A 22,232-nucleotide genomic window follows, 5' to 3' on the forward strand; every position below is an offset into this window, starting at 1 on the left:
TGCTGGAAGACCCAGCCATGACCCATCTTCAATGCTCTTACTGAGGGAAGGAGGTTGTTTGCCAAAATCTCGCAATACATGACCCCATTCATACTCCATTCAATACGGTGCAGTCGTCCTGTCCCCTTTGCAGAAGAGCACCCCCAGAGTATGATGTTTCCACCCCCATGCTTCACGGTTGGGATGGTTTTCTTTGTGTTGTTCTCATCCTCTAAACATGGTAAGTGGTGTTGATTCCAAAAAGCTCTATTCTGGTCTCATCTGACCACATGACCTTCTCCCATGCCTCCTCTGGATCATCCAGATGGTCACTGGTGAACTTCAAACTGGCCTGTGCTGGCTTGAGCAGGGGGACCTTGCTGCCCTGCAGGATTTTAAACCATGACAGCATCATGTGTTACTAATGTAATCTTTGTGAATATGGTCCCAGCTCTCTTCAGGTCATTGACTAGGTCCTCCTTTGTAGTTCTGAGCTTTCTCAGAATCATCCTTACCCCACAAAGTGAGATCTTGCATGGAATCTCAGACCAAGGGAGATTGACAGTCATCTTGTGTTTCTTCCACTGTCTAATAAATAATCATAACAGTTGTTGTCTTCTACCAAGCTGCTTGCCTGTTGTCCTATAGTCCATCCCAGCCTTGTGCAGGTCTACAGTTTTGTACCTGGTGTCCTTAGACAGCTCTTTTGTCTTGGCTATTGTGGACAGGTTGGAGTGTGATTGACTGAGTGTGTGAACAGGTGTCTTTTATACAGGTAACAAGTTCAAACAGGTGCAATTAATACAGGTAAAGAGTGCAAAATAAGAGGGCTTCTTAAAGAAAAATTAACAGGTCTGTGTGAGCCAGAATTCTTGCTGGTTGGTAGGGGGTGAAATACTTATTTGCAGCAGTAACATACAAATCAGTTATTAAAAAAATCATACATTGTGATTTGTGGATTTTTTTTTTTTTTTTTTTTTTAGATTATGTCTCTCACAGTGGACATGCACCTAAAATGAAAATTTCAGACCCCTCCAAGATTTCTAAGTGGGAGAAATTGCAAAACCGCAGGGTGTTCAAATACTTATTTTCCTCACTGTTGCTGTTGATTTAAGTATGGACAATTAAGTTATTAATTTTGTTTTTTGTTTTTTTGGGGGGGGGGGGGGGTTATGCGATGCGTGCTGTTATTGGAGTGGATATGATGAGGAATTTGAGCTTATTGATTATTTTAAGATGTCTATGTTTGCTGTTCTGCTCACTTTGTTTTATTTTGTTTTGGTTTTGCTGTGATTAGTCAAAGTTGCTGAGGTAAAATGGGCAGGTGTATAAGCTTTTCTTCTATCTTCACCCTTTCGGTTGTATGGGTTGACTGGCTGAGAAACCAGTTTTTTTTTCTTTTTTTTTAATTGCAAAGTGCCGAATAAACCTGAACTTGAATATTCAAACCTTTCAGCTAGTTCACAGTTGGGCTTCACAATATGGCCAAAGCAGCTGAACTTTCAGGTCTTCTTTTTAAGAAAATCCTCCTCTTCACCACTCCATCAGGAAACTGTATTTTATATTTTTTAGTAAATTTATACCAGGTTGTAGAGATTTGCTGTCAGTTTGACTTTAAGGAAGATAATTTTAGATTTTTTTTTTTTCTTTTTGTATTTGAAATGGCATCAACAAATTAAAATGTGTGAAATACCAAGCGTTCCAAGACTCGAGCAGCATTTTACATCTCAAATAAGCAAGCAGAGTGTGAATCAGCTGTGTGTATATATATATATATATATATATATATATACACACATATATATATATATATAAGCCATCCTGAATTAAAGGAGAAATGCTACTTTTAACAACCTGGACCTCATTTCTGGCATAACATACAGTCATTTATTCACCAATATAACTAGGAGTCTGTGGTTCAGATGAGGTGTTCAGCTTCAAATCCTGCTCATTTTTTTTTCTTCTAATAAGGTGGATTAAAACTATTTTGTGGAACACAGTGCCAACTACTGTACAGGAGGAACCTAGTAGTCAGTATGTGTCACCGATTTCAAAATGGCTCTTTTCAACCAGAACTGCGGTGCCATGACATGTCAATCATATGGGTGGCAGCTGGGGGGTCCAATCAGATTTCAGGGGAGTCCAGTGCAACCCAGCTACACCCATGCCAGGAGGTGTTCATCATTTGACATTTCCTGTTTCACTGTGAACTCAAAAGTTACACTTCCAGTTTCAGTCTCAACTTGCCATTGAATTCCGTGAGATCCCATGAGATCTCATTTATTATCAAACCAGGAAGTATTCAACATTTGAGTTTTTTCAAAAACTGTTCAATTATACAAACAAAAACTTACACAGAAATCTTACAGAGGATTAAATACAATAGCAAAAACAACATACTAAAATATAACAGGTTAATAAAAAAACAGATCAAAACTAGGGGGGAATTGTTGAAAAAAACTTTCCTTTGACATTTCCTGTTTGAATGTAGACTCAAAATTTGGCACTCCTATTTCAGTCTCAACTTGCCACTGAATTCCCATGAGATCCCCTGAGATCTCCTGTCTTGTCAATCCAGTAAGTTTTCAACATTTGACATTTCGTGTTTCACTGTGGCCTCAAAATTTGGCACTTCCTGTTTCAGTCTCAACTTGCCACTGAATTCCCGCAAGATCCCACAAGATCTCCTTTATTGGCAATCCAGGAAGTGTTTGACATTTGACATTTCCTGTTTCACTGTGGACTCAAAATTTGGCACCTCCTGTTTGGGACTCAGTGTACCATGAGCAAGGTTCACGCCGCTGTCCGGCACTTCGCTCGTATTATATTAATTAGCCACTTAGCCCATGACAGTGTCTAGGTTCTAAATCAATAATACGAGGTCTATCAGAAAAGTATCCTACCTTTTTATTTTTTTTAAAAACTATATGGATTTGAATGACGTGCGATTACACCAATCATGCTTGAACCCTCGTGCGCATGCGTGAGTTTTTTCACGCGTGTCGGTGACATCATTTCCCTGTGGGCAGGCCTTGAGTGAGATGTGGTCCCGCCCTCTCGGCTGAGTTCCTTTGTTTCACATGCTGCTCAAGACGGCGCGCGTTGCTTTATCAAAATTTTTTCTGGACCTGTGAGGAATATCCGAGTGGACACTATTCGAGAAATTAAGCTGGTTTTTGGTGAAAAGTTAACGGCTGATGAGAGATTATGGGGTGTTTCTGTCGCTGTAAGGACTTCCCACGGAGCGGGACATCGCGCAGGGCTTCCAGGCGCCATCGTCGGCCTGTTTCGACCTGAAAACATCCTAATTTAAGGCTTAATTCACCCAGGACGACGTGAGAGAACAGAGAAGATTCAGAAGAGGCTGGCATGAGGACTTTATGCGGACATTCCACTGTTTAAGGACATTTTTTAATGAAAGACGTGCGCGCAAATTCGCCAAGTCGTTTCCGTGACGACTCGGCGAATCTGTGTGCGCCGCGACAGGAAAAACACCTCCGTGTTGAAAACCATTTGTAAAATTCAGGCGGCTTTTGATGGCTTTCAACAAGTGAGTAACTGAGAAATTGTTTAACAGCTTGGGCATGTTCCAACTTGCCCGTTAAGGTTTCCAACAGAGGTGTTTTTCCTGTCGCGACCCCCCCGCTCTCAAATATGAAAGAAATTTAATCTTTTTTGACAGAGTTATACATGTTTGAAAATTCATTCAGTGTTATAGATAGAGATTTTTTTCTAATTTTCCAAGATTTTTCCTGGCTTTGACCTTTTACCTATGACCTTGAAAATTTAATCAGTTCTTCCCTATCAGGAGATGAATCTTCAGTGAAACTTTCATAACAATATATGAACAATTATAGGCTCCAGGCTGTTCACAAACAAACAGACAGATGACCTCCTCAAACTTTGTTGGCAGAGTTAAAAATATCATTTCCTTTTCAATTGTTACAAAATGTCTTTGGCATAGCAAACACATTTTAACATAAATGCTATTAAATGAACTTCAGGGATGGGTAATGATAAGATTTTATCGATATACGAGGTCTATTAGAAAAGTAGCCGACCTTATTATTTTTTTCAAAAACCATATGGATTTGAATCACGTGTGATTACATCAGACATGCTTGAACCCTCGTGGGCATGCGAGAGTTTTTTCACGCCTGTCTGTTACGTCATTCGCCTGTGGGCAGTCTTTGAGTGAGGAGTCGCCCACCCTCTCGTCGTTTTTTTCATTGTTTAGGAATGGCTCAGAGACTGCTGCTTTGTTTGATCAAAATTTTTTCAAAACTGTAAGGCACAACTGAGTGGACACCATTCAATAAATTCAGCTGGTTTTCGGTAAAAATTTTAACGGCTGATGAGAGATTTTGGTCTGGTAGAGTCGCCGTAAGGACGGCCCACGGCGCCTGACGGCGATCTGCGCTTCGAGGCGGCAGCGTCTCACCGTTTCAAGTTGAAAACTTCCACATTTCAGGCTCTGTTGACCCAGTAAGTCATCAGAGAACAGAGAACTTTCAGAAGAAGTCGGCATGAGGAGTTTATTTGGACATTCCATGACTCTGCCCGCACGTTCTTTCATTACAAAATGTCTGTTAACAATGGAATGTCCGAATAAACTCCTCATGCCGACTTCTTCTGAAAGTTCTCTGTTCTCTGATGACTTACTGGGTCAACAGAGTCTGAAATGTGGAAGTTTTCAACTTGAAATGGCGAGACGCTGCCGCCTCGAAGCGCAGATCGCCGTCAGGCACCGTGGGCCGTCCTTACGGCGACACTACCAGACCAAAATCTCTCATCAGCCGTTAAAATGTTTACCGAAAACCAGCTGAATTTATCGAATGGTGTCCACTCAGTTGTGCCTTACAGTTTTGAAAAAAGTTTGATCAAACAAAGCAGCAGTCTCTGAGCCATTCCTAAACAATGAAAAAATCGATGAGAGGGTGGGCCACTCCTCACTCAAAGACTGCCCACAGGCGAATGACGTAACAGACAGGCGTGAAAAAACTCTCGCATGCCCACGAGGGTTCAAGCATGTCTGATGTAATCACACGTGATTCAAATCCATATGGTTTTTGAAAAAAATAATAAGGTCGGATACTTTTCTAATAGACCTCGTATATCAATAATCTTTTTTTTTTTTTGGTCCTGACTAAGAAGATGACACCAACCCCACCCCCACCCCAACATCTAAATAAAAACAAGCATAGGTATTCCTTTAAAGCTTCATTTCTTAATTCTTAATCAGATGTTATTCCTGTTTATCTAATATAAAGCTGGGTATCTGCGCTGAAAGAATTACATCCAATTTGTCTTTGTCATTACAGCACATCACTGACATGTCAAACTAGATGTTCCATTTGTATAATAAATGTTATTGTGCTGTTTTGCACCTGTCTTAACGTAACCCTGAGAATTTAATTTTGTTTTAGCACTCTGGGGTCAGTCTGAACTGGGAGCGAAGAGCTGGATGTACTTGTTATTATTACACTGATAGCACGACTTTGTTTTTGTAGCCACTAACGACTGGGAGTGAAGCATGCTGGGATCATTCTGAACTGGGAGTGAAGAACTGCTTTTATTATGTCTTTGTAATAGAGAAAATAACTTTCAGATGCCTGTTGATTAAAGAAATTATGTGCGCCAGGGAGGTTGAGTTGGCCACTCACCCTCCCTTCGCGGACACTAGAAAAGAGGGAGTAGAACCATGCTTCAACAGAGTCTGCTGCGGGTTAACGTACGAACGCCCAGCCGGTTGACAGGCGCACTCTGCTGAAGGTGTTGGCTCTCCACCTTAAAGGCGTCACGGTAAGAGAGAAAAATGCGCTGCAACCACTTGTGTTTGATGTAACTGCTTTTGTGGGGAATAAATATACGCCTTTTTATTCTAGCAAAATGCAGTCTGTGTGATCATTTCTGTGTGCCGATCTGACCGAACCTTGTGTTTCAAAACACCATTGTATTCAAACAGGAGATGCTGGAAAACCGAGCCACCACTGGCTGTGAGAGCAGCTGCCGCACATCATGACGTACATGTAGTCAAAAGCTTCAAATCTTTATCTTTTTTTGGGGGGGGTTGCTGCAGTGATAAGGACAAACCAGATACTGATTTAGTTTTAATGATGGCAAAAGATGGACAAGGATAAATTATTTTTTTGCAGTGACACACCATCTTACATTCAACCGGAATGACTTATGTGATATCACAGACAGAAATTTAACCTGTAACATCATTAAAAGTGAACATTTAAAGCAACAATCAGTAAGAACTCTGCAAACCATTAAAATGCTGTTCAAGGATATTGGACCAGTGCAGCTACAAAATACGCCTGGAAGATGTTTCCCGGGAGGTGTTGTCAATTAAGTAAATTATTTTTCATCTAATTAACACTGGAAAAAGACAAAATCTCCCATCATCATCTGCCACTGCAGACAACAGTGATTCTGCTATAACGAGCAGTATGGTGATTTTTTTTTTTATATCAACACAGCATCAATAAGGTTGTGTTCAGGGAATTAATCACATTATAATTCATATTCAAGAACAGAAAGCAGATCTGAAAAGAAGTATGCTGCTGCCCTCGTGAGGAATCATGCAGACTTGTATAAAGTTTCAATAACTACACTGGGCCATAACAAATGCTCAGCAAACATGTACATCTGAATGATTTGACTACTGTAAATTAAACTCAAACCAAACAACAAGCACTTATTTATAAATTCCACAAAAGACAGTATATGTGATCCAAAGGTTTAATTGCCATATCTTAAATTTTTGCTCACCGATACGAGTGATGCAGTTGTGCGAGAGGTCAAGCAAATCCACGTTTTCAGCTCCACTGAGACCGTGGATGGATGTCAGCTTGTTGTGGCCAAGTCGAAGAACTCTTAAGCTGGTCATACTTTCACAGTCCACAAATGAGATGTCATTTTCCTGTGACAAATGCAACATCTCAGGACACAAAACAAACTGACTGTCCCACACATAGCACCAAATACAGCTAAACCACAATGGCACTCAGAAGAACTACCTCACATTTCTTAAATCTGATGCACAGGATTGTGCAATCATGCTCCTTTCATTTACGGAACATTGCCCGCCTACATTGTCTCTCAAGCTGAGCTGGAACAGATCATTCATGCCTTTATTTCTTCACTTTCTGATTACTGTAATCAGCTGTTCCCTAGCTTCAGTACATCTTCGCTGGACCACCTACAAACGGTCCAGAATGCAGCTGCAAGGCTCCTTAAGGTCATCTATGTGGTCTCACGTTAACACCCATTCTGTCCTCTTTGCATTGGCTCCCAATTCGGTTCAAACTGCAATTTAAAATATTGGTGTTGACTTTTAGAACTCTGCATGGTCAAATGCCACTCTACATCAGTGAACTCTTGCAACCCTATGTGACAAGCAGGTCTCTGAGGTCCTCGAACCAGAACCTGCTGGTTGTACCAAGGTCAAGGCTGAAGACTGTACATTTGAAGTTGTGGCTCCCAAACTGTGGAATGCACTGCCACTGCACCTACGTTCTGTGAACTCTGTTGGAACTTTTAAGGAGAAGCTGAAGGCCCATTTGTTCAGGCTTCCTTTTAACTAGTTTTATGTTAATTGCTGTTTTTAGTTTCTGTGTTTCTCAAATTATTGTAATGCACTTTGTGATTTTATCTTGAAAGATGCTATACAAATAAACTTTACATACTTACTTACTCCACGTAAACAATCCTGGAACATCAACTTGATTGCCAGCACAGCTATGTGAATGTTTATTGTCCTTTCTCTAATCTTTATCTGCAGGTAATAACACTTCCTCCATGTAACAGGATTAATCAGTGGATTCATTTTTACCAGAGGCCATAATTTGGCCATCAGGTATTGCGAAGACTCTGCATCCTTCCGTCTGTCTGTGCTCAGCATAAATCCAGTCCTATTACTGCCAGGGTCTTAAAATTCACAGGGAGCATTCTTGGGGCACAGACCTTGGACAAGTTCAAAGATGGCTAACCTTGACCTATTCTAAGTGGTCAAAAGGTTGCATTCTTTCGACACACGCTTTCATTGATTACATGCTCGCATGGCCACATTTACCGCCTCTGACTGGGGGATCCCCAGGCATTCACAGGCCAAAGTAATCTCTTCACCTAGTCTTGGATCTTCCCTGGTGTCTCCTCCAAGCTGGACATGCTTGAAACTCCTCCCTAGGGAGGTGCCCAGGATGCGTCCTTAACAGATGCCCAAACCACCTCATGTGGCTCAACGTGAAGGAGCAGTGGCTCTATTCTGAGCTTCTCACGAAAACTGCTGTGTATAAATTAGACACATTTCTGCACTGTGTTGTCTTCCATGTTTTAGCCAGAATGTCTCATTTCTTTTGGACACACAAGGATACCCAGTGAGCACAAGATATAATTTCAACATTGATTTTTCATTGAAAACTGGGTGATATCCATCAGAACTTCATTTTCGCCCACTGTTAAACTAGGGAAAATGCAGCAACATTATCAACATGTCACAAAATGCAAACATATCACCAAAGCTAAACAGAGGTAATAGGAGTTATTGTGGTGAAATTTCTCCAAATTCATTTTTCACGAGTCGGTGAAGTCTGGTTTACAAAAGACGTCTTTTCAACACATTGAGCTCTTTCATATAAACCAGATAATAAGTATCATATTTTAAATCAGCTGGTCTGGACTGTGTGGGGTACAAGGTGTGTAGAGGTAGAGGTGTTAACAATATATATTCCTTGGTTGCATATTGCTGTATGCATGTACGTATATAATTTTTCCAAAAATGGTTACAAACGAATCTCAAAGTTTATTTATATTTTCCGTCAACAGCTGACAGTTGTTTACAGACCGTGGTGTGGTGGGTATGCACTCAAAATTAACAAAGCTTTACTTTTATATTGCAAAAAGCAATTAAGAAAAAAAATAAATAAAACAATATGTCCGCTTAATTAAACTCAATTGTCTGTCCTAAATTGATGCCTTTATTGAATTGACTATAAATTGAAAAAGCCAATTTTTCAACATTATTTTGTATGTTTCCCTGATTGCCAATTTATAACATGCACTATAAATTCTACTAATTATGGAATAATCAAAGAAATGTATTTGCACATTACAATGTCACAATTTGTGTGTATGTGTACACATACACGTTTGATGTTCAAATGTATGTGGACATGTTGCATTGATTGTCTTAAAAAAATGGTGTGTGGCTCTGCCAAAAACAAGTAGCATTGCTTATTTTATTTATTTATTTTTATCCATATTTCAACTGTTAATTTTATTATTTCTTGGAAATTTTATGAAAAGATTTAAAATTCAAGAAAACTATCCCCATTTGGGTCAATTCAAAGATATTTTTCATGTTGTATTTAAATTGTTGGTTAAATAAATTTATTATATCCTGTATTCTATTTTTTATTTTTTTTTGGACTTTTGGTTAACTATCAGAATCAGATTTATTGCCAAGTAAGTTCACATATACAACACTTTTGTAAGAAGTAAAAGAGTCAAACAGGCAAACTATATTCACTGTTAAATAAATATAATGTAATGAATTAGGACTGTGCAAAAAAAGGTGACTGAAGTACAGATGTACAGTACCTTACACTGCAGGGATGACAAACTGTACTTTATGGTAGTGGGGACGGAGGCAGGGTAAGTGGGGGTCTCTGGCATTATTTATTAGTTTATTAGCTCTGGACAGAAAGAAGATCTTTTTGTGTCTTGAGGTTTTGGTCCGGATGGACCTCAGCCTCCTGCCAGAGGGGAGGGTGACAAAAAGTTTGTGACCTGGGTGGGAGGGATCGGCTACAATCTTCCTTGCTTGCCTCAGGGCCCTGGATACATACAGGTCCTGTAGGGATGGCAGACTACAGTTGATCACCTTCTCTGCTGCATGGATGACACGTTGCAGTCTGCTTCTGTCCTTAGCAGTGGCAGCAGAGGATGGACTCAATGATGGCAGTGTAGACTTTCACCATCACTGTTTTTGGGAAGTTGAACTTCCTCAGCTGTCGCAGAAAGGGCATACTCTGTTGTGCTCTCTTGATGAGAGCTCCCACTTGAAGTCCAGGTGATGGTGATCCCGAAGTAGTGGAAGGACTCCACAATGGCGACTGGGGAGTCACACAGGCTGATGGGGGTGGCCAGGACTGGGTTGTTTCTGAAGTCAACAACCATCTCCACTGTCTTTTGGGCATTGAGCTCCAGATTGTTCTGTCTGCATCAGTACAATAGGTGATCAATCTCCCATCTGTAGTCAGACTTGCAGTGGTGGGCACAGTTCTGCCAATCCGTTAACTGCTAATTATTGACAATAATGTTTTCATTATCGGATTAGCTTTTCAGATAACTTTGAAAACCATCATCAGATCACTTATCTTCTGATAAGTTTTGGTCCAATAATTTTTAGACCACTAACATTTTTGCAGATGTAGCTTTTAGTAGAAGATGTGTAGTTCTGTCCTCTACAAACAGAGAAGACCTGATTGGAGAAGAAACCACTCTATTCTCTGCAGGCAGAGGAGAACTGGTCATAGAAAAGAAAAAAGCTGATTTCTTTTAACCCCATACTAATATGCTGGCAATAGCACCCAAGTCATCCAGAGGCATACAGTTTTAACTTATGGTTAAACTTTTAACCAAACTAATTTCGGACAAGTTATTTAAATCAAAGTCACGTCTGAAGTTTTATAAAGTGAAAATATCAGATATATGTTTTAGTTTTAAAGTATTGGACTAATTTTAAAGGTTTTAGTGTGGACATGGTGTGTGCGCAGTGCATTCTGGGTAAAAGTTCACGACAGAAGAAATGCATTTGAGACGCTCTGATCAGGCTCCACACGGACAACAGCATTAAACTCTTTGTATATTGTGCCTAAAACTCTCGTGACTATACTCTCTGTGTTTATAGATGTTGTTATTGTGTTAGTTTTATTTAAAAATGCAAGAAGAAGCCCAGGTTGCTCCTCCAAAAGCCAAAAACTCTGTTAAATTGTGATTCAGGCCGTGTGATATAACCGGCGTCAAAATGCATAGAACACTGCCATCTACTGGCGACCGGTTATATCACAGTGTTGTCAACCGCAGGATTTTAAAATGATCTGTAGGTTTCCAAAACCTGAGAGACCACACTCGTGGAGATAAAAAAAAATCATAGATCTGACAGGTTTAGTTGTACAGTGTGTGGTGTCAGCCACACGGTAAAAACAACACACACAAACAGATTTCACAGATGAACATTCCCAGGTCAAACCCCTCACTTTCTGATTGGCTGCATGTCACATTTAGCTCCTCACGTCCTACTTAACACACCACACATGGCAGGAATATCTGATAAGATTATATTTAGCGTCATCACGATTGTCGTGGCGTCCTTAAGATTGTCGAAAGGGGAAGATCGGGTCCGATATGGGCCTAATTATCTTGCTATGTGAACCAGGCTTGATGTTATGACGCCTCACGGAGCGACTGACTGATCTGTTATAACACCGCACCGAGCTGCTAACCGATCGGATGTTATGACACCTCACGGAGCGACTGATTGATCTTTTATAACACCGCACCGAACATGTTTTCACTATTATTTGATTTCTTTGTGCGACTGACATCATTATTCCAGCATTCAAATGCGACACATCTCCAGCAAGCACACACAAGAAAGTTTTTTTGACAGTTCTTGTTACTGAAAGAAACCTCGTCTCTGTAACTGGATAGAGTTGTGATGTCATCACGCGTGCGCTTAGGCGCTGTCTAGCGGGATCTTGAAAATTTCTTTCTTTTTTTATACAAATGAGAAAAATGACATATTTTACAAAAGCACATTTATTTGTAAACACCAACACGTTACATTGATTCACTTGTGTTGGTTTTTACACAGAATGAATAAATCAACCAATCAGTATCAGCGGAGCCTTAGTTTACCCATAATCCCTTTGGTGTGTTAATGTTCAAATCATCAGAATTAGTGCATTATTTTAAAATTAACAGATATATGTTATATATCACTTTGTACATTTTAAGAGTTTACGTTATTCTATCCAGAATAATTTTATTTATAAAGCAAAACCATAATTCAAACCTGTTTTCCATCGCTGGATCACTGTATCCTGTCAGAGTAAATGGCCCTTCCCTACACCAGGGGGCAGTGTGCACAAAGCAGAAGCAATGGTTCATTGGCTGTTTTTGGTTTGTGATCGCCGTTGGTTCTATTAGAAGCTTTGGCGGTGTTTAAACTCAAAATCAGCTTCTTAGTAGCTGAGAGCATATGGAGGCAAAATTGAAAGTTATCGGTTATCTGTAGCTTCCGATAGGTTTTAGACAGTTTATCGGTTTAGTGTTAAAAAAGATAACTTTTCAGTTAGCTGATTACCAGTTATCGAAGCTAACTTTTTGGTTAGTTGTGCCCGCCACTGCAGACTTGTCCCTATCAGAGACGATTCCAATGAGCGCAGTATCATCCACAAACATCAGGAGCTTCACAGACTGGTGACTGGAAGTGCAGCTGTTGGTGTAAAGGGAGAAGAGCAGAGGAGAAAGAATGCAACCTTCGGGGGATCCGGCGCTGATGGACAATGTGTCGGAGACATGCCCTCCCAGCTTCACATGCTGCCTCCTGTTGGCCTGGAAGTCAGTGATCCACCTGTAGGTGGAGTCAGGCACACCAAGCTGAGAGAGCTTGTCCTGCAGCAGGGCTGGGATGATCGTATTGAAAGCAGAGCTGAAGTCCAGAAACAGAATCCAATCCTAGCATGGGTTCCTGGGAAGTCCAAATGTTGGAGGATGAAGTGGAGGGCAATGTTGACAGTGTTGTCTACAGACCTGTTGGCTCTGTAGGCAAACTGCAGAGGAGCTAGGTGTGGGTCCGATAGGGTGGCCAGATGTCCTTTGTGCCACAAATTGAGATGGTTTCTGGCGTTGTTATTGACAGTCCAGCTTCAGTTTTGAAATGTGTGTTTGAAACATGCATTTTTAAAACACTCATTTCAAAACTGTAGCTGGACTGTCAATAACAGTGCTGGAAACCATCTCAATTTGTGACACAAAGGAGGACATCTGGCCACCCTAGGGTCAGAGAGATGGCCTTGAGGTGTGTGAGGTGAAGGTGCTCGAAGATCTTCATCACCACAGAGGTCAGGGTGACAGGTCTATAGTCATTAAGACCTGTAGTTCTTTGTTTTTTGGGAATGGGGGATAATGCTGGAGTCAGGTCCGGCTGCTTTGCGTGGGTCCTCTCTCTTGAAGAGCTTGTTGACATCCCTCTCATGAATGAGAGATGCATGGTGGGGGAGGAGGTGGGGCACCTTGCTGTGACCAGTTATATGGGGGGCAGATACCAGTTGGAGAGGGGGAGGAGGTGCTGGTGGGTTGGAACTGATGATCTCCGTGGTGGGCGGTAAAAGGACTGTCCCATTGTCTTTCAAATCTGCAGTAAAATTCATTCAGCTGCTTTGCCAGACGAGGGTCCTTGACAGAGTGGGGGAGGTTTCTTTTATAGTTGGGCATCTGTCTGAGTCCGTTCAAGACCGAAGATGAGTCATTGGCTGAGAACTGATGTGAAGTTTCTCAGCGTACAGTTGTTTATCTTCCCTAACCGCCTTCCAAAACATGTACTTTGACTCTTTAAACTTGACCTTGTCCCCGCTCTTGAAAGCCTCCTTCTGCAGCCTCAACTGTCTGAGTTTAGGACTAAACCAGGGTTTGTCATTGTTATACCTCAATGTGGTTTGTGATGGAATGCAGCAGTTCTCACAGAACCTGCTGTATGAGGTCACGGCATCTATGTACTCATCCAGACTGTTGGTGGCAGTCTTGAACACATCCCAGTGCGTGTTTTCCAAACATGCCTGAAGATCCTCCACAGCCTCACTGCTCCTCACCACAGGTTGCAGAGCTTTAGTTTCTGCCTGTAGGTAGTAATCAGGTGGACCATGGTATGGTCAGAGTGGCGCAGAGTGGCACAGGAGATGGCATGATAAGCATTGTTCATAGTTGTTATTATGACTATTATGAACTTATATATGATATTTGATGGTGTTGTAATTTCTCTCATCAGCCAGAATGTAATTTAAGTGTTGTTAGTTTTGACAAAAAAATGTTATGGTTACAAGACTTCCAAAAGGGAGGATTTTAACACTAAAAAGATGTTTAAAAATGGGTATAGTGAGAATACGTTGAAAACGGGTTTAAAAGTGAAAGTTTATTCAACGTCTATTTATAAACATTGAATAGATGGTTGAATAAACCAGTTTTCACTGAAAGGTACACCACCTCATTGGCAGCTTTTAAATGATAAATGTGGATGTGCCTTGCTAGCTAGGCCTAAAAATTGTAATTTGCCAGAATTTACTCTTTGTACAGGTTGAAAAATACTACTATTCAAAATCACAGCTAAAAAAGAAGGTTTAAACCCGGCTGTTGATTAAACGTCTTAAACTTTTGAACCATTTTTGAAAGTCTTTTCAACATTGGGAATAGACATTTTTTGAATATCTTTTCAACGGAAAAATGCCCCCTGGGTACGTCATGGGCACAGTTGGATTGGGTTGAACTTTGACTGCGGTGAGTTTGATGTCAAGTGGCAGTGTGCACTCACAGGGGAGTGTTGTGCAAGCTCGGTTTTTGCGTCCACCGCAACGCGTTGTTTGCTCAAAGCTTCTCATTGAAAATAATGGGTTTTAGACGTGCACCGTGTTTGGGCATGCGGTTTGAAAGGCCTTTAAGCAAGTATAGAAAATGAATGAATTGTCATGGCCCAGAACTTTGGTATGTGAAAAGTGCAAACATTTAATCAGCACATTGGTCTTTAGCAACTACCAAAATGACAGCAGAGGCTGTAAATCCACCTGTACATCGATGTAGCAGAGGGTTGATAACTGGTTGATACCATCCAGAGCTTTGAGGCCACAACGTCTGAGGGTGAGGGACTGAAGTTGTGGACATTGACTCAGAGTGGACAGGTTGCAGCCAGGTACATCTTCCACAGTCACTGTGGTCATCTAAAGGACAGACATCAGATGTTTGACACATTTTACAGAATATAAAGAGGTCTGCATAGTATTACCAGTATCGCAAGGATCAGAGCAAAAGACTCATTCTTATAATATATTTAAACAAATGTTTGAATCCATTTCATTGTTAGAGAGAGACTATATACATTTAGTGATACTCTCTTAACCATTGATGTCATTTTTAAAACTGTTGTATTCACATTTTTCTTGTAAATGACAAGTCCTGTAATTTTATTGTGATTTCACTGTCAAACTGGGATTTTACAGCCACCGTGATGAAATACAGGCTGCTGCCAGTATTTTGAATTCACATCATTAACCAGTACGAATAGAAGTAATTTTGTCATTGGAAGAACACGTCTTAGATATGCGACATTGGATATATTTTATAAATTTAAGTCTGTGAATCTGTCTATTGCTGATATGTGAGTGCTGTCTGTCTGTTCCAGCTTGTTTTAGTATGATATGAGCGAAGCACCATGCAGTGGCACAAAGCTCGCTCATGGTACAGGGAGTCTCAAACAGGAAGTGCCAAATTTTGAGTCCACAGTGAAACAGGGAACGTCAAATGTCAAACACTTCCTGGATTGACAGATGAGATCCCATGGAATCTTGCAGGAACTCAGTGGCAAGTTCACACTGAAACAGGAAGTGCCAAATTTTAAGTCCACAGTGAAACAGGAAATGTCAAATGTTGAACACTTCCTGGCATGGGTGGAGCTAGAGCAGAGGCCAGGGTTGCACTGGACTCCCCAGAAATCTGATTGGACACATGATTGACATGTCACAGCACCTCTTGTCTGGTTGAAAAGAGCTGCATTTTGAAATCAGTGAGTCATCAAATCAAATCAATTTTATTTATATAGCGCCAAATCACAACAAACAGTTGCCCCAAGGCGCTTTATATTGTAAGGCAAAGCCATACAATAATTACGGAAAAACCCCAACGGTCAAAACGACCCCCTGTGAGCAAGCACTTGGCGACAGTGGGAAGGAAAAACTCCCTTTTAACAGGAAGAAACCTCCAGCAGAACCAGGCTCAGGGAGGGGCAGTCTTCTGCTGGGACTGGTTGGGGCTGAGGGAGAGAACCAGGAAAAAGACATGCTGTGGAGGGAAGCAGAGATCAATCACTAATGATTAAATGCAGAGTGGTGCATACAGAGCAAAAAGAGAAAGAAACAGTGCATCATGGGAACCCCCCAGCAGTCTAAGTCTATAGCAGCATAACTAAGGGATGGTTCAGGGTCACCTGATCCAGCCCTAACTATAAGCTTTAGCAAAAAGGAAAGTTTTAGGCCTAATCTTAAAAGTAGAGAGGGTGTGTGTCTCCCTGATCCGGATTGGGAGCTGGTTCCAGAGGAGAGGAGCCTGAAAGCTGAAGGCTCTGCCTCCCATTCTACTCTTAAAAACCCTAGGAACTACAAGTAAGCCTGCAGTCTGAGAGCGAAGCGCTCTATTGGGGTGATATGGTACAATGAGGTCCCTAAGATAAGATGGGACCTGATTATTCAAAACCTTATAAGTAAGAAGAAGAATTTTAAATTGTATTCTAGAATTAACAGGAAGCCAAAGAAGAGAGGCCAATATGGGTGAAATATGCTCTCTCCTTCTAGTCCCCGTCAGTACTCTAGCTGCAGCATTTTGAATTAACTGAAGGCTTTTCAGGGAACTTTTAGGACAACCTGATAATAATGAATTACAATAGTCCAGCCTAGAGGAAATAAATACATGAATTAGTTTTTCAGCATCACTCTGAGACAAGACCTTTCTAATTTTAGAGATATTGCGCAAATGCAAAAAGGCAGTCCTACATATTTGTTTAATATGCGCATTGAATGACATATCCTGATCAAAAATGACTCCAAGATTTCTCACAGTATTACTAGGTAATGCCATCCAGAGTAAGGTGTTGTGTGGGCCGCCTGAAGAGGAGGTACTGCTGGCCCACCACCAGAGGGCGCCCTGCCTGAAGTGCGGGCTTCAGGCACGAGAGGGCGCTGCCGCCAAGGACACAGCCGGGGGTGACAGCTGTCACTCATTATCTCTTGACAGCTGTCACCCATCTACTCTACATCATCTCACTCCATAAAGACCGGACATCATCTCCACCTCGTTGCCGAGATATCATCTACCTGTGAAGGTAATATCCTCAACCAGAAACTAACTGTGTCCTAGTCTGAATTCATTTTGCAGCTGCTTTCCTGTGGAGTGCCTTATCAGTGAGGTTGGCGTAATCCGCGACGGCTTCGCTTCACACCCCAACCAGATAAGTGTTTGACACGAGCTGCACGAGTGTGTATTAGAGGTGGAGGTGACTTTCCACCTCCTGACTGTTTTTGTTACTGGGTGTGCACACACCCACGTCTCACTGTTTGTGCTCCTCGCCAGCAGTACCAGATCCGACAGTCGGGGACGGTGATCACCTGGGAATTCTGGACTTGGCGGCTCCAGTATTCACCGGGTTCTGTGGCGGTGGAAATCGTGTGGTTCCGGCTCTTCTCAGGACAGACGTCTTCTATCCTCGAGCCTGCCCACACGTCACTTTTGTGGATTGACTGCTATCAGATTCTGAGATTGTCTGTATATTCGTTGTGCACATTCACAACATTAAATTGTTACCTTTTGGCTCATCTATTGACCGTTCATTTGCGCCCCCTGTTGTGGGTCCGTGTCACTACACTTTCCCCAACATAAAGATCTGGTTAGACACCATGTTTCTAAGATTTGTGGGGCCAAGTACAATAACTTCAGTTTTATCTGAGTTTAAAAGCAGGAAATTAGAGGTCATCCATGTCTTTATGTCTGTAAGACAATCCTGCAGTTTAGCTAATTGGTGTGTGTCCTCTGGCTTCATGGATAGATAAAGCTTGGTATCATCTGCGTAACAATGAAAATTTAAGCAATGCTGTCTAATAATACTGCCTAAGGGAAGCATGTATAAAGTGAATAAAATTGGTCCAATTGGTAAAATTGAGTCATATTGACTGCTAGGTTCCTCTTGTCCAGTAGCTGGTGCTGTGTGCCACAAAAGGTTCTAATCCACCACAGTAGAAGAAGAAAAATGTTTGCCTCAGATTTGAACTGAACATGTCATTTGAACCATGAACTAATAATGACACCAAAGTTATAATGATAACTAAACAACCATATATTATGCCGTTGATTAAATAACCTCCTAATTTTGCTGTCTGAGTGACACTCCAGTTACACAGTTTTAGATAAATAAATCTAAACGTATCTTCTTTAAACTCAAACTGAAAGCAAATCTCTACAACCTGATATAAATTAATTAAAAATAGAAAATCCAGCTTCCTGATGAAGTGGTGTAGAGGAGGACATTCTTAAAAAGAAGACCTACAGTTCAGCTACAATTTGCCAGAAACTACATCTGAGATGCAAGCCTAGATTTGATGTTTTGATAAAATAAACTTTTGTATTTCTTCATAATTGATGTAAATACAGTCCAAGACATATTCAGTGACTTGGAAATGTACATGTTTCCATCCCCTGACTTGTCTGAAGAAAACTGGCAATAAAACTGATTATTATTTACTGGTATGATCAAGTTTTAGAGATTTGCTTTCAGTTTGAGTTTAAGGAAGATAATTTTAGAAATTTTTATTCTTAATATTTTTGTATTTCTTGTATTTGAAATGTCATAAACAAATTAAAATGTGTGAAATACCATGTGTTCCAATACTTTTGGAGGGCAGAGTATCATAACCTTATGATCAGTGCAAAATCAGTGTGGTATTATTACTGTTTTAAGAATATTTAATTTTCACTGTTGCTGCACTTTGTGTGAATTCACAGTCATATTGTATATTATATTGATATGACAATATTGAGATACGGCCATTTGGCCATATTGTACAGCCCTACTGTCAACTAGCTGAAAACTTTGAATATTAATTTACATCTACATTAAAAAACTGCTTAAAGTGGCAGGTGGTTAAGAAGGCTGAAATTAGGGGGGTCTGGGGAGTGGAGCACCCCAGAAGCTGAAAGCCAAAAAAAAAAAATCTTAAAAGGATGAGGGATCTGGGGGGGGAGCCCCCACAAAAGCTGAAAGGCAGAAAAAAGAAAAATATTTAAAAAGGTGGAGGGTCTGGGGGTGCAGAGCTGAAAGGTTTTAGCCATGCTAATGCTCCCCTGAAGCATTCGCTCAAAAAACAGTCTGAAGGACTTCAGTGACATGGTGAGATGCTGAAGAGCTTTGCTCGTTCATGTCTGCGACATATACATATTAATGACTACTTTCTGAATTGGATATCTGTCCAGGAGTGTCATGTTGTTGCTATTATTAGCTCAGGTTAACATAATAGCTAGCTGATTAGTTCTGGAGTGGGCTAATGCATTACCAGGTGATATTTTCTTGGTAGCCCAAAAGAGAAACACCTGGGACCTAATGACCTAATTTACCAGCACTTGCGACAAACTGCTGTGAACCAGATTGCAAGGCTGCAACAAGAAAGGGAGGGGCTACTGGGACTAGCGTGCCTAAATTGAGAGAGTGGCGACAGGACGAGTTGAAAAAATCGGTCACGTGACTCATGGTACCATCTTGGGTCCAAATGACGTTCACTGTGAATCTATCTGCATATAAAGCCAGCTATTTTATTTATTTATTCACTGAAAATGCTGGGTTGCTGTGCATTTAGAGTCACAAATAGACACAGCAAGGGCTTCAACATGTACAGATTGCCTTCAGGTCCGAACCGAAGAAAAATTTGGGAAAATAAAGTCAGTCGTGTGGGATGGAAGCTGACATCACCGTCAAAGTTTTGCGACGTAAATTTATTGTTCGGTCCCATGTACTGTAAAACTCACCTAAACCGTCATCATATAAACCAGATATTCACAGTCACCGGACAAAAAAGTCCCAATGTTTCTGTATTGTTTTCCGTATAATAAACACTGTATATAACAGATTTTGTATAACAGATTTTCGCTCACATTGAATAAAATGTCTCGTCACAATATATTTCCATGAAAAACCCCGAGCAGTCTGGACATGCACAGGAGCAGAGGTACAAATTAAAGTTCAGCGCTGACACTCTCCGAATTGAGGAAAGTGGGAGCGGAATTATTTCTGTGATTAAAAGTCTGACTGTTTACTTTTTTCCACACCGTGCTCAGACTCAGACCTGCACCCTGATGTGCACCTGTTAAATCAGACACAAAAGGCTGTGATTTCACACTTTTCTGCTTTCACTGCTTTCACTGCAGTGCGCACGCTGATTACAAATGGATCACAAAAGTCTGCAACTTTACAACATTGTGTCTGAAAATGAGGAAATTGTACAGCTTACCTTTGAATTGGAGATGATGATTGTAGAAAGTAAAGCTTTTGAGGGTTAAATTAATCCATAAAAAAGCATAATCCAGAGGTGGAGAACTTTAAAACTGTCATACACTTCATTATATGACATGGACTAACAGAGCTACAGAAGCATAAATCAGTCTTTAAATTAATTAAATAAATCACCATAAATTGTAAATTTATGAAAATTTGATAGCTTAACTATTTTTATGTTTATTTTGATAGTACCTGTACTTGGATGTGTTGCTGTATGTGGTTAAATGATTTTAAAAAATGTTGAAAGCATAAAAGGTTCATTCAGTAGTTCAGCGCAGTTGTACCCAAAATGGCGCCATGTTCTGAGTTGACATCAGTCTCTCAATCAAGGGACTCTAGTCCCAGTTAGAGTCATCATCACCTCCAATTCAAAGGTAAGCTGTACAATTTCATCTTTTTCAGACTTCATATTGTAAAGTTGCAGACTTTTCTGTCAAACATATGTGATCCTGAAATGTAATCAGAACACGCACTGCAAAAACTATTACAATATTATGGCAGACGAAGGAGTGAAAGCAGAAAAGTGTCAAATCACAGTCTTTTGTGTCTGATTTAACAGGTGCACGTCAGGCTGTGGGTCTAAGTCTGAGCACGGTGTGAAAAAAATAAACGGCCAGTTTTTTAATCAGGGAAATGACTTCAGTCCAACTTTACTTGAATGGGGGACTCTCAGCGGTGAACTTTAATGTGTACCTCTGTTCCTCTGCACATCCAGACTGCTCTGTGTTTTAATGGAAATACACTGCAATCGGATGGGACATTTTATCCGATGTGAGCAAAAAACCATTATACAAAATCTGTTATATTTTTTAAACGGACCAAATCCGTTATATGTATAAAACAGACAAAATTAGTTATATGTATGTAACGGATTAGTTGCGGTCAGGAGGCACCAAACATCTATGGGGAATCCTGAATTGGGACCTGGGCCTCATTTGATGACTGGGTCAAAATTTCCTCTGAAAATTTTTTCTGCTAACATATTTGATCCATTATCAAAATGTAATCAGTGTGCGCACTGCAAAAAATATTAAAATATGATGGGAGACAAAAAAGTGAAAGCAGAAAAGTGTCAAATCACAGCCTTATGCAGTATCTGATTTAACAGGTGCACATCTGGCTGCGGATCCGAGTCTGAGCATGGTTTGAAAAAAATAAACATTGGGCTTTTAATCACGGAAATGACGCCGGTCCCACATGCGAGGGGTTTTTAATGGAATTACAGTGAGATTGGACAGGACATTTTATCTGATGTGAGCAAAAAATCCATTATACAAAATCCGTTATATACTGCGTTTATTACATGGAAAACATGGTTTAGGTGAGTTTGACTGTACATGGGACTGAACAATAAATTTACCTCGCAAAACTTTGATGATGAAGTCACTTCCATCCCACATGGCTGACTTTATTTTCCCAAATTTTTCTTCTGTTCGAATCTGAAGGGAATCTGTACATCTTGAAGCCCTTGTTGTGTTTATTTGAGCATCCAAATGCACAGCAACCCAGCATTTTCAACGATTAAATAAATAAAATAGCTGGATTTACATGCAGACAGATTAACAGCAACCGCTATTTGGCTCCAAGATGGTACCATGAGTCACGTGACCGTTTTTTTCAACTCATCATGTCGTTACTCTATCAATCAAGGGACTGTAACTGGAACAACAATTAGAAACACACAGAGAGAGAGAGAGAGAGAGAGAGAGAGTGTGTGCTGCCAGCCTGGTACTACCACACCCACGCCAGGTGCACCCAAAGAGATATCATAAGATACATCCAGATAATTTTTCTATGAGCTAATAGATGCTTTTTATGGTTTTTGTACACCATACTACTCAAAAGGGCCCATCGAACAGATACCAAAACCTAAATGCTG

The 22,232-nt window shown here is 40.6% G+C and overlaps 1 protein-coding gene across 1 annotated transcript in view; it reads right to left on the minus strand.

Annotated features, from left to right (window-relative positions):
- lrriq1 (leucine-rich repeats and IQ motif containing 1) overlaps positions 1 to 22,232 on the minus strand; it is a 291,350-nt gene that overhangs the window by 225,798 nt on the left and 43,320 nt on the right. The window contains 2 exon segments of the mRNA XM_034175448.1: positions 6,757 to 6,907; positions 14,829 to 14,981. Coding sequence (XP_034031339.1) covers positions 6,757 to 6,907; positions 14,829 to 14,981 — 304 coding nt within the window.

Source organism: Thalassophryne amazonica, chromosome 8, assembly GCF_902500255.1.
Source record: "Thalassophryne amazonica chromosome 8, fThaAma1.1, whole genome shotgun sequence".
Lineage (NCBI taxonomy): Eukaryota > Metazoa > Chordata > Actinopteri > Batrachoidiformes > Batrachoididae > Thalassophryne > Thalassophryne amazonica.